This window comes from Balaenoptera borealis (assembly GCF_965194805.1).
Source record: "Balaenoptera borealis genome assembly, chromosome: 5".
Taxonomy (NCBI): Eukaryota; Metazoa; Chordata; class Mammalia; order Artiodactyla; family Balaenopteridae; genus Balaenoptera; species Balaenoptera borealis.
The window spans coordinates 18,358,156-18,371,633 of NC_138862.1; the positions used below are offsets into that span (position 1 = coordinate 18,358,156).

At 37.2% G+C, this 13,478-nt stretch overlaps 1 protein-coding gene across 1 annotated transcript in view; it reads left to right on the forward strand.

Moving 5' to 3' along the window:
* Positions 1 to 13,478, forward strand: part of ADAMTS5 (ADAM metallopeptidase with thrombospondin type 1 motif 5) — a 50,162-nt gene that overhangs the window by 10,490 nt on the left and 26,194 nt on the right. The window contains exon 2 of the mRNA XM_082391887.1: positions 2,547 to 2,679. Coding sequence (XP_082248013.1) covers positions 2,547 to 2,679 — 133 coding nt within the window. The remainder of the gene's footprint in view (positions 1 to 2,546; positions 2,680 to 13,478) is intronic.

Consider the following 13,478-nt stretch of genomic DNA (forward strand, 5'->3'; position numbering starts at 1 on the left):
CTTTCTCTGAATTAAAAAAAAAAAAAATTCTATAAACTTCAAATAAGGTTTGCACCTGTAAATGTTGTTATAAATCACCATCAGAAAATAGACATGGATGTGATGTGCTGTATTCTTAATAATTTGATCCACAAGTTGAGTTTAATGCAATGGAGTGAACATTGCATCCCAAAGAAATACAGGCATTCGTTGTATATCTTGAGGAAGAAACCATAACTGAGCTGCCACGGTTTGAAATTGCATGAGTGAAGTGGAAAGGTTGCCAGTTTACATAATTACAGTTACAGAAATATAGTCTGTGGCTATGCAGTCAAGGGTTTAATCAGTGTGATTAAAAAAATAACTGCTTCTGTTCATTATTTTGTCACATGTACAAATTTCCGTGGCAAAGGACCAAATGCATTTAATGCAATTCAAGGATGACAAGGAGGTTTGATGGGCTCTAATGAGCAATTGATTAGCAGTAAACAGAGAGAGATTAAGAATCCACATTAAACTCTATTCAGAACAAGAGGGCCATTTCCATTAGCTGTGGCTGTTCATCCGAGCTTATTAATGAAGTAAGGAGTAAGAAGGGGAAACAATTCTTCGGTTTTGTTATTTGAACCCCAAATTGTGAAGATAAACATAAAACTCGGTTTAAAAAAAATATGCATGTGCAGAAATAACCCACAGTGTCCAGCAGTTCACTTCCACCATGACCTGGGCCTTTGGTCTTAAAGCTACTAAAATGACTGGGGGAAAAATGGATTAAAACATGTATTGTACTATATAATTATCTCAAAGACTGATTGTTATGCAAAAGTGTGTTCCAATTTCAATTTTAAAAACTACTAATTTGTTCTCAACAGCTGTAATTTGAGATCCCATGGGATGACGTATGAGGATACCCAGGAGACATTGGGAGGCTATTGTTGGTTTGGTGACTGGATTCACCAAGGCTACTTGGCTGAGATTTCTACTGTCTGCAGCTATAATAATATGGCGGCCACAGTGCAATTCATCCCAGCTGGGATCTCATAATACACGGAACACAATAAGGACCTGAAAATGTACTAGGGGGATCGTAGGGTATACCTTTTAAATATTATTCACCTTAACTGGACTTTTATGCAGCTTTTTATGCAGAGAAAAGTTAGAAGAGTATGTTGACATTGAGTAGGCGGCATTAGTTATGTAGTAGTAATATCTCATGCTGGCTTCCTGGAGTCTGCTGAGGTCTTGCTAGCATACAGCATATTAAAGGTATGTGATAATGTTCAGTAAGGCAAAAATCTGTATAGGATAACCATCTTTTCTCTTTGCCCTGGGAGAATAAAAATATTAGCTCCATGTCATCAAAAAAAATAAGTAAAAAACAAAAAAATAAAATTATGTGAGGTCTACATTGCATCTGACTATATGTCAGAATTCACCTCAATTAAGCAAATGTTTGTTGAGTTCCTATTATAAGTCAGGCAATGTGGTAGTTGTAGATACAAAGATAATAACTGCAACAGAGAGGACACTTATTTCAACTAGTAAATAGTCATCTTTCACAGTAATTAATATTTTTTAAAAATTCTTCTGCAGTTATTCACTTACGGCTTTTGCTTTGGATAGAAATATATATACTGTCAATTAATTTTCATTGAAAACAGGAGTCAAATACAAGAAAGTCTAATGTCCATTAATACTCAAATAGCATTTAATGGAAAGTTTATCATTACAAATCTATGATGTCAAAAAATTTGGCTTATAACTTCTCTTTATGCTTCATAATTTAAAATTGTCTTGTTGATGTCTCTTTCATCTAATTTGATCATATTAACCATTAGCGAGGTGTGATCATGTTCCCCTTTGAGAATCTCTTAAAAGCTATGCAATTTCTCTCCAGAAAAACACGTATGCTCATTTATATAAACACAGTATATTACATATATTTTCAGAGAATTGATCAGGTTGAAAAACACTACATTAAACACTGTGGGAAAGAGTGTATACATTTCTGAAGACACAACCTATGAAATTACAACTCGATTTGGCAATTAAGAGGTGATCTTTTGAGGAATTACCCTTATAGATTAAAATTTAGTTTCTTACCCAAATTACTGAGAAATTTATATTCTGCCATAAATAGGTGATTGCAATTTGCCCCTGTGGTGGAAAACAAATTATTAGGCTTGGCTTCTGATAAATTTAGCAGGAATTTAGGTCAGAATATTAAGGCTTTCCTAAGCGTGACTATATGTGAAAGTGATCCATGGCATATGTGCCTGCACATACACAGTACAGCTTTGTTAAGGCTGCGACTGCTATTGTAATGGACAAGCCACAATCTTATGACATCTTTTAAAACGTAATTGAGTCCCTTCTGTGCTTCCGGGACCCAGAGAAGCTTAGAAGAGTCAACGCTATTAGTTTGTCTTTGGAAGGTTTCCAGAGCTGAGCAGGTGATGCCATAAACATATCCCAGTGTTGACATTTGGAGCGAGCAAGTGACTCTACAAGGTGGCTCCTTCTGGATGTAAATTGATTTTAATGATTTCTTTCTTTCTCCCGGGCAGGATTTATGTGGTCATCATTCATGTGACACCCTGGGAATGGCAGACGTTGGGACCATATGTTCTCCCGAACGCAGCTGTGCTGTGATTGAAGATGATGGTCTTCATGCAGCCTTCACCGTGGCTCACGAAATTGGTATGCAGTGTCTTTTCTCTTCCCTGGCCAAATCAAACACTTGTAACAGCTGCAACAGGAACCAAAATACTTGGCAATTAATTCCAGATTTCTCCTGGTTCAGATGCAGCATTGGGGATTACATTTGTTTATAGTTGTACTTTTAGGGTTAACTAGTAAGATGGAAGGAAAACAAAGTCAGGCATACACAGTAGATATTTCCTTTATGTCAGTGCCATTTAAAAGTTTAAGAGAAATTCGCTAGTGCTACTGTCTTTTGAAGCATCCATAAAGGACTCAGACAAAATTTGTCACAGTTGACAATGGAATGCAGAGATGTTTGCCTTAGAAGTTACTCTATTGATTCATCCAGGGCTAATCAGTTTACACAGAAATTCATCAGGTTTTATTCCACTGTAAGGGATAACAGCTCCTGGAAAAGGTAATCAATAGCTTATGGACAACATTCCTGTCTTGTTTTTAACAGCAAAGCAAATGAAACAAAACCTGTTACCAGGGTTGGTTTTAAAATGTCACTTACCTGGTGACATTAAGAAACTCATCTAAATCCTAGAACTAGAAATTTAGGGCTGAGTTAAATATGAAAAATATCCCAGCAATTAGGAATATGTGTTTCCTAATAATTGACCTAGCTACTAGGTACATAAGAAGTTAATTTAGTACTTAGGATTAAATGTTATAATTATACGCATCTGGGCTCAGTTCTTGCCAAAGTACTTTCTACCTGTGTCACGCTGGTCTGATTATTTAAACTCTCTAAGCTTCAGTTTTCATATCTGAAATATAGGCATAATAATGCCTATTTCATTGAATTATTTCAGGGACCAAGTTGGGTAAGTTACAGATACCAGCTGTTATTTATATCCATATACACTTCTGTTTCTCTTTTTAATTAACTAGTTCATTTACTTTTTAATGTGTCACCTTTTAGCATTATCTTTTTGGAGGCAAAGTATGGCTTGATAATTATTGTACATTTTTGCTGTATTTTATTAAGCAGATTGTTTTCTTAAGCTAAAACCATAATTTTAAAATAGAAATTAAAACTTTTTTCCCATAATTTTAGTAGGCAAAGAACATTTCACAATGTGTTGATTTTTGGCTGCTATGTTTTCTTTTGGGACTTAAAATAACTTCACATCAAAAGTGTAACTGTATCAGTCAGTATATTGGAGCAGTAAAATAGAAATCAGTACTTAAATTCCAGTTCGTATGTATTAATCATGATCTTAATTCTCTTAACTGACACTCTTCTTACCACCTAAGCAAAAAAACACAAACATAACATCTTAATGTAAATAACTGTCCAGTAGCATCACTGATAACAATTCAATTTAATACATTATTAATTGAGCATCTTTAGCCTCAAGATGGAATCCCAGCTCTGTCTCCATGTTCTCTTTTATCTCAGGAAAGAGATGCAGACAATGAGTCTCCATTTCTTCCCTAGTAAGTGAACTAATAATAATGAATGAGGCATGGCTGCACTAGAAGACCTGGTATGTCTGAAAGTGTTTTTAAAACACAAATGCCATTTGAGCTTTGGGGCTGGGATTATGTCTTCACCTATGTCTCATTCATGCCTATTAAACTCACTGATAAAAAATACAGCCTAACATTGATCCTTCATTGATATTTATTACATATCTCTGTATGTGCACGAGTAAGTGGGAGAAACACAAGAGCCACCCAAGGCAATATTCTGATTTTGCAGCAAAGCTAAGAAGAATTAGTTCAAATACTCAAGAGCATTGTAGTGACGCAGAGATGATTTAAAAAGTACACCAGTAATTAATCACCATTATTCAGAGCGAGAGAAGTTCCGTAAGAAAAGTTCTAAGCCCTGGGTAGGTAGAGGATGGTTCGTCTCACACTGAGTAGAGGAATGATGAGAAATAAGCAACAGTGCTGCAGTGAACATTGGGGTACATGACTCTTTTTTTTTTTTTTTTTAACATCTTTATTGAAGTATAATTGCTTTACAATGGTGTGTTAGTTTCTGCTTTAAAACAAAGTGAATCAGTTATACATATACATATGTTCCCACATCTCTTCCCTTTTGCATCTCCCTCCCTCCCACCCTCCCTATCCCACCCCTCTAGGTGGTCACAAAGCACCGAGCTGATCTCCCTGTGCTATGCGGCTGCTTCCCACTAGCTATCTATTTTACATTTGGTAGTGTATATATGTCCATGACACTCTCTCACCCTGTCATATCTCACCCCTCCCCCTCCCCATATCCTCAAGTCCATTCTCTAGTAGGTCTGTGTCTTTATTCCCATCTTGCCACTAGGTTCTTCATGGCCTTTTTTTTTTTTTTTTTTTCCTTAGATTCCATATATATGTGTTAGCATACTGATGACTCTTTTTGAATTATGGTTTTCTCAGGGTATATGCCCAGTAGTGGGGTTGCTGGGTCGTATGGTAGTTCTATTTTTAGTTTTTTAAGGAACCTCCATACTGTTCTCCATAGTGGCTGTATCAATTTGCATTCCCACCAACGGTACAAAAGGGTTTCCTTTTCTCCACACCCTCTCCAGCATTTGCTGTTTGTAATGGCCATTCTGACTGGTGTGAGGTGATACCTCATTGTAGTTTTGATTTGCATTTCTCTAATGATTAGGGATGTTGAGCATCTTCTCATGTGCCTCTTGGCCATCTGTATGTCTTCTTTGGGGAAATGTTTACTAGGTCTTCTGCTCATTTTTTAATTGGGTTGTTTGTTTTTTTGATATTGAGCTCCATGAGCGGTTTGTATATTTTGGAGATTAATCCTTTGTCCGTTGATTCATTTGCAAATATTTTCTCCCATTCTGAGGGTTGTCTTTTCGTCTTGTTTATGGTTTCCTTTGCTGTGCAAAAGCTTTTAAGTTTAATTAAGTCCCATTTGTTTATTTTTGTTTTTATTTTCATTACTCTAGGAGGTGGGTCAAAAAGGACACATGTACCCCAATGTTCATTGCAGCATTATTTATGATAGCCAGGACATGGAAACAACCTAAGTGTCCAACAATATATGAATGCATAAAGAAGACGTGGTACATATATACAATGGAATATTACTCAGCCATGAAAAGGAACAAAATTGGGTCATTTGTAGAGATGTGGATGGACCTAGAGTCTGTCATATAGAGTGAAGTAAGCCAGAAAGAGAAAAACAAATATCGTATATTAATGCGTATGTGTGGAATCTAGAAAAATGGTACAGATGAACCTATTTGCAGGGCAGGAATAGAGACATAGATGTAGAGAACAGACATGTGGACACAGGTGGGGAAGGGGAGGGTTGTATGAATTAGGAGATTAGGTTTGACATAAATACACTACCACGTGTGAAATAGCTAGCTCGTGGGAACCTGCTGTATGGCACAAGGAGCTCAGCTCGGTGCTCTGTGATGACCTAGATGTGGGGGGGGGGGGCAGGGAATTTGGGAGGAGGGAGGTCCAAGAGGGAGGGGATATAGGTATACATAGAGCTGATTCACTTCATTGTATGGCAGAAACTAACACAACATTGTAAAGCAATTTTACTCCAATAAAAAAAAAAAAAGAAGAAAGAAAGAAGCAACAGAGTGGAATTGTGGCATCAACCGCCCATAAGATCATGAGCCCTAAATCCTGACCTTGTGAAATAGAGATTACAGATTCCATGAAGGAAGGGCTGTTTCTTCCTTCAATCCTCTACTGATCCATTTTTACACATTGACAGCCTCTGGTTTCTTTGTAAAGGAACCACTGTGGCAGTAAATGCAGCTTCTTTGAGGCTGCATTGATCCCCAAGGCAACTGGACTGGAATGAAGAACCTTCCAGCATCATCTCTCCCAGCCCTCCTGAGTTCCTAAACCAAGAGGTTATGCAGGCAGGCAGCAGTCAGAGAGGTAGGAAGCCAGTTGCTAATGAGAACATTTTATTAAAACTGTATATGTACAATAAGAACTTTTCTTAATAATACAAGAATAGTGGACATAGTTTTATAAGAGAACAACGTGGGAGAAATGTGGGTTTCTATGCAAAAAAATCATACCTAAATCTTTGATGTCTGACTATGCTCTGTGTTCCCTTTAATTTCTCATTTGGATCATTTCTATTTACTTCTTTAGAATTCTCTGTAATTCATTCTCTAATCAAACAGTGCCTACTTAATTTCCCTTTTTGCATTACATGTGCCCTATCCTGAGAAATTTAAGGTCTGGGAATAGGGGGATATGGATTTAATTTCCCTTTCATAAAGGGATCTGGCTTTCATTCACTTTGTTTTCTAATTGCTCTATTTTTCTTTAATTTCACTTTTCACCTAAATATTGCGAACATGTGTTATAAAGTATAAGCCTTAAAAATTGTAGAGAAGATAACCTTACAAAATATTTCCTAATCATCTGTATACAATTACAGAGCTTTGCCTCTGCAGCCAGTGTGATTTGGGGTAGTGCAGCTCGCTATTCTGTTCCCAGCGCTTTATTTTTAGATGGTCGCTTGAAGCCATCAGCTTGAATTAACTATGCTCTGGATTCTAATTCTACTCTGTTCTTCGTATGTAATTTCCTCCCTTCCCTTTTATTAGACATTTACTACTTTCCAAATTTGGAGGTTATATATCCAGGCTACATATGGTGATAAAATGACGTTGTGAAACCTCAGTTTTGCCAGAGTGTTTTGAATTCGCTTCAGTCCATTCCAAAATGAGCAATTTGCTTCATGAATATGGTGTAAATACGTTCCTGTGCTCAAAACATAAGCTGTGGAGAAAATTTCCAGGCTGTTCCCATGATCTTTCTACTTTATTTCTTCTATAAGAAGTGAAATGATATATTTGATTAATACTTCTATTAACCGATTTAAATTCCATTTCACATGGAATGTCCCACTCACTGCTTCCTCTTTCTGTACATAGCAGTTTAAAATACAAAGTCATTACAGTTGAATAAAAAGCTTTTTGTTCTTTTACTCCCTTCATCAGAAAATGCCCCTACATTGAGAATTATGTAAAATGTCAATAAACAGAGGCAAGCCTGAAGTCCTTATCTTGTAACTTTTCTATCCATGATGTTAAAGTCATGATGAAGTGACTTAAATGAACAGTTCTGAAAAGTGACTCTTCATGTGCCACGTGTAAATGGGAACACTTCTCTTTTCCTGCTAGTTCTTTCCAAAAAAAGAGCTAGATTCTGGAGATGCGTTGTCAACTGATGCCAATACAGGTTTCTGGAAAATAGAGTTTGATGCGTCTAGACTCTGCCTAGACAGTAACAAATTGCCTGCCATCTTGCTATGTTAGGGGCATGTCAACACTGAGTAAATTGTTAGGACGTTTAAGAAAGTTGTTTTAAACTATCAAGAACTCAGTCCCCATCCCTGGACCTTGGGTGGAGGTAAGAATGTGGTTATAGCCGTTTTACAATCCAAATGTGAACTGTAGCAAGTTTCAAGTGAATGTAAGTTTACATTTGGAGTTTATATTTTTAACTTGTCAAACTTTTATTATCAGCTTTCAATAATAAAGATTTCACCTGCTGCACACATGGTTCTCCAACATAATAATTTTACTGATGTTAGGCCAGCTTCTAATGTGCTAGGGGGAGCAATCTGATTTTATTTAGACTAATGAAATCCATAATTTGCAAATAGGCCGAAGCTTAACCTTAGAGTAGTTAATTATAAAATGTGCTAAGTGGATCTCTCCACCATGAAAGTCTCCAAAATGCTTCTTAAGCTAAAATCAGGCAAAGTGTCAGGGCCAAGTATTCAGCTGGAGGCTTAGGAAGTGGTCGAGACACAACAGTATGGCTGCATATGTTTTGCTGCAGTTGGAGTGATTCTCTGCGGTTCTCTGGTTATGTTGATCTGCATGTGACTCTGCTCCCACCGATGATTAGATTAAACGAGGCCATGTTTTGAAAAGCTGCAGAGGCCCTGGAAACACCATACACCAAAGCCAAGTGCACAGAATCAGATGTCAGGACTGGCTGTGAGATGTGAGGTAAAAGGAAGCTAGGTTTAAACTTGGTATTTACCCTCAAACCCATAGCTTTAATCAGCAAGAACTGAGCGTTTTTTTCTGTCCAGTTTGGAGCAATGCCACACTGTGTCTTTCTTGGCCTCCAGATGAAAGGTGGGAATAGGTCTTTGCTCCATGTCCGGAGGCAGCATTGAAAGATTTAGCGTTTAGTATCAGTCGGTTTGTTTTTAAATCAAATCCCAATTCGTATTTCTCTAGGGGAGGCCTGTAGATTGTCTGTCACGTATGTGGAAAGCCAACAAGTTGAAGGTGGCATAAAATAAATATATCACACACTTAATGAGTGATTTTTCCTCTTATGAATAGAAAATTTCACCTTCTCTCACAAATCAAGTGTCTAGTAATATCAAAATTTATCAAAAACTACCAAAGACTAGAATACCCATAAGTAAAATTATAACAAAACCAAGATATTAGTGAGAACAATGAAGTTAACTAACAATCACTGGGTATTTATATTTGTCAAGCACGTATTCTAAGCACTTTGCATCTTTTATATCCTTTAAGCCTCACAAAATCCCATGAGGTACGTACTATTAATGAGTCACTCAAGAGGGGACGCTGATACAGAGAAGTTTCTAAACCGGTCTAAGGTCAACAACTAGTATACTGCTTGGGGAAAATTTGAACCCGGTTCATCTGGCTCTAGAGCCCAAGATTTGGACACTATCCTGTAATGGTTTGCTAGTGTTCCTTTTGAAGGAGATAATCCTGAATTTGATTCAAAAAGTTATTGACACAGCTATTTATAAGGTGAAAAAAATTTGTTTTCTTCCTTCTAAATTACATCATTGATATAACGTTTAGCGTTTATGTTTAATGTTTTGAAATGGAAGTTTAAGAGTTTTATCACTGCTACATAAGGATTTGCGTTTGAATAGACACGTAGGATCCAATTATTGGAGCTCCTGGTTTCCTTCACCAGGGAGTCTAGATTCTGATCCCATGTGAGCTTTTGACTCTCTTTTCAACCCCTGGCAAGACCTTCCTGCACCTCAATAATCTTAGCTGGAAAATTAGGTAAAAATAAAAACATCACGTCATTAAGAAACAGATGCTTCATCCGAGCAGTGCTTTCTTAAGTAAACACATGACAGAGCTTCTTGTGACATTTTTTAAAGATGTGGTGCTGTGTCCCCTTGTCTATTGGTCAGTTTGGGGTCAGGAGACAAGAGCTTGAAATTCTGTTTAATTTACAGACCAAAGTTTAGAAAAACAACCCAGTTTCCCTCCTGAGGTTAATGTTATAAGTCATCCCTAGTTGTACGGTAATAACTGAGTTGAATAAGAAGCTGAACCAACATTTTCCTTTAAAGTAATGTGTCTTTACCCGGGTGTCCATTATCTCAGATTTTAGAACACCAGATTCACTTGTGAATTTAAGGAGACAAGATGCTTTTTAAATCTACATTGTGAATGTCCAAGATGAAATTTATTTAATGAAATGTCACCCATTTACCAATTTTAAAAGACGATTACTGTCCTAGAAAAATTATCAGGTGACTAATTGCTATTTCTGAACTAACACTATAACTCAGACTCTTACCCTACAGACTTTGCTTTAATGTAATTTACCATGAAACTCATTTCCTTAGCATAATTCAAATAAACTCCTTCCTGAGGTTATTTTGTGTGATGGGCACTCAGCAGGACTGTTGTATTTATGACATGATTTAATATCTATTAATATATGTGTATATGTATAGCTGATTCACTTTGTTATAAAGCAGAAGCTAACACACTGTTGTAAAGCAATTATACTCCAATAAAGATGTTAAAAAAAATTAAAAAAAAAAAAAAAGAATAGGTCAGTATTTTATACAGAAGCCCGTTTAATTTACACCTTGAGTTTTACTAATGATTTCAAACAGCAAGACACAGTTCTGGAGGCTGCATCACTTGGGAAAATACTGAATTGGACCCCTGCATTACTCTGTAAATTTTACTCTGACTTCTGTAATACTTTTTTAAAAAATTTAGTGTGTGAATATAAATGCCATTAACAAACTCACCCACTACATAACTGTGTTTGGTCCTTAACTCTGTCGGGATTTTAGGTGAGAAGTGGCTTCCAATAACAGGAGTCAAGAATTAAAGATTCACTAAGAAAGATAGTACTGTAAATAAGATTGCCTAACTTCATTAAGGCCAACAAACCGCTCTTCAATCTTTTGCACGTCTACTGATTACAAATGGTTCCAAATACAAATGCTCATGCTTCCTTGCAGCGAGTCTTTGGGACCCCTGCTTTAAACCCAGACCTTGGACTGTGGTCCTTAATGCATATCAGCCCTGTCCTCTCACTAGGATTTTTCACATCCTATTTTACTAAGGTAGCTTGGTTGAACTTCCTCAGATCTCTTCCTTTACCCTTCCAAATTGCCTTGAACCCTCCTCACTCTTTTCCTATACCTGGAGTACAGAAAGAAGTATCTCCTCTGTCTTTCAAGGGGAAGAATCGCCTTTCTCTGTGGCTTTCTGGAGCCCATCGCCCTGACTCCTCCAAGACCTCACCCCTCAACTAACTCTGGTCTGCATTGCTCTAAAAACTCATCATAAAATACATTTTGATTAAAAAACCATACGTTATTTTAGGAGTTGTCAATATTTTCTCCAACATTGTTTTATTCTCTGGGGCACACGTGTTTAAATCTCAGCTGCACTAATCCTGCCCAAGGCTGCTTGTGGGAGAAATGCTTAATCTCTAATCTTTAAACATTTCTGTGGATGATTTAGGAACAGTCTCTCACTGGAAAAGTCACTCCTAGGCGATCAGTGACATCGTGATAAATTCTGATTAAGCTCTTCACAACATTTCCTTAAAATGTGTTGTTGTCAGCTGTGACATTACATTTGAAATTTCCTAGATTCCAGATTTTTCTCTGTTAATAAGCTTTGAATATCATAGTGTGTGATCTCTAATGTAAGTGTCCCTTGAAAATAACGTATGCTTTTACATGTATCTTGTCATTTCAGGGTTCAAAGATATTGGCAGATTTCAGACTGACGTTAGGTGTCCTAGCTTAATGATTGGGGGAATCACATTTGAAAATGCCATTTCTTTGGCTGCTCACAGCCTTTAGTATGCCTGTCACGTCTCTCCAGAAGAGCTTCCAGACATCCCTCACATTGTTCTTCCATTTCAATTCCTCTTCGGCTCCTGAAGGGAAATCACATGGGTCTCTCTTGCTGTGCCCTGGTTCCAGCTCCTGTGGCACTGGCTGCCTGTTTCTTTGGGTGCCTAAACGTTCTTCACATTGCCCATGACTCTCATTGTCCTTGGGAGAGCATACCTCTCCCAGCCAGCTGACAAGCTTTCTTCATGGAGAACAGAACATTCATCCTCCCTCCAAGGAGTCTGTCTCTCTCAGCTGACCCTCAAGCAGTCCCTTTCTGACTGACTCTTGGAGATCTTACAAAATTCACATCTCGTTTCAGCTCTTGCTAAAGTGGAACTGAGATGTGTTCATGCCCAGAATGGCAATCTTTTCTGATGGCCGTCTAAGCATTTCTTATATGTATCTTCAGCAACAAGTAAATTACATTGATAAATTAGCAATTTAGGGGCCAGAGAGCATGCCAAAAGATTCATTAAAAGAGACCAAAATATCTTAAAATAAATTGCTTTGCTTAGATAATTGATATTTAACATTATAGGCTTCACCATTCTGTATAAAAGAAAAAAATGGAGGTCCCAGGTCCCTCAAAGCGAATGTGGTGTTTACCACCTGGCTGGTATTTAAATCAGAAATCTAAAATTTAGCCTCCAAATGAAGGGAATATCTCTTGATGCAGTAACACAAAGGCATATAAAAAGTGCTATTTATTTAGATACATTTGGAGGAAAAGACTATTACTCCATTAAATAAATATAAATATCTTATGAAATAGAGTGCAAAGATCACGTTTTTTAAAGTAGAAAACCTGGATTCATATTATAGAGGTCCCCTTAGGCCACTTTCCCTTTCTCTTCTATGCCAGGGGGGAAAAAACTCAAGTATGAAACTTCCACACTAATCCCACAGTGTTAGCTGATAAACATTCTACATTCTCAACAGTGTTTGATATACTAAATAACTTCTAGCAGTTTTGAATAGGACATGAATGAAAGGTTCTATTTTTCTGTGAGTGCAGTGAAAAACTCAACATACCACCCAAAAATTGGACGAGTTCTTTCCAGTCTTCTTTTGCATGTTATTTGGAAGATACTTTACAGATTATGATGCGCGTTTATGCTGCTGACCAAATAGAAAGTGAGTGGTGGTGAGAGGGTTTCCCACAGAAAACTGACTAGCCTAGTAAATGCTACTGAAGTAAATAACTGCATAAATAGCATCAAAATGTGTAGCCTTAGAAGGTCACTGAGCCCTGGCCACTTAATTTCAACCACAACATCAACCAGCTGCTTGTGGACAATTCTGTTATGAGGTGTTAGTGATTTAACAAGTTGGCCAAAAGTAGTTGGAATTTGGCATAAAAAATTTCATCTCTGTTGGGTTTTACTGTCGCTCACTGGACTTTTTCTTGGCAGAGTGGACAAAGTTCCTGCCGTTGGCATTCCGGAACCCAAGGGGAATGCAGTAATCACATTTCTGTGGTATTTTCCACATTTTTTTTTTTTTTTGGTGGTTTGTGTATGATTCTATAAAGCTTTGCAAAAAACACTACTAGGATGACTTGTCTACCTTTTAGAGTCTCTCCAAACTGTTGTCCTGGATTTTTTTCAACAATATTTTAAATTGATTGGAGAATGCATTATACCTTTAGACTATGTGAAAATTA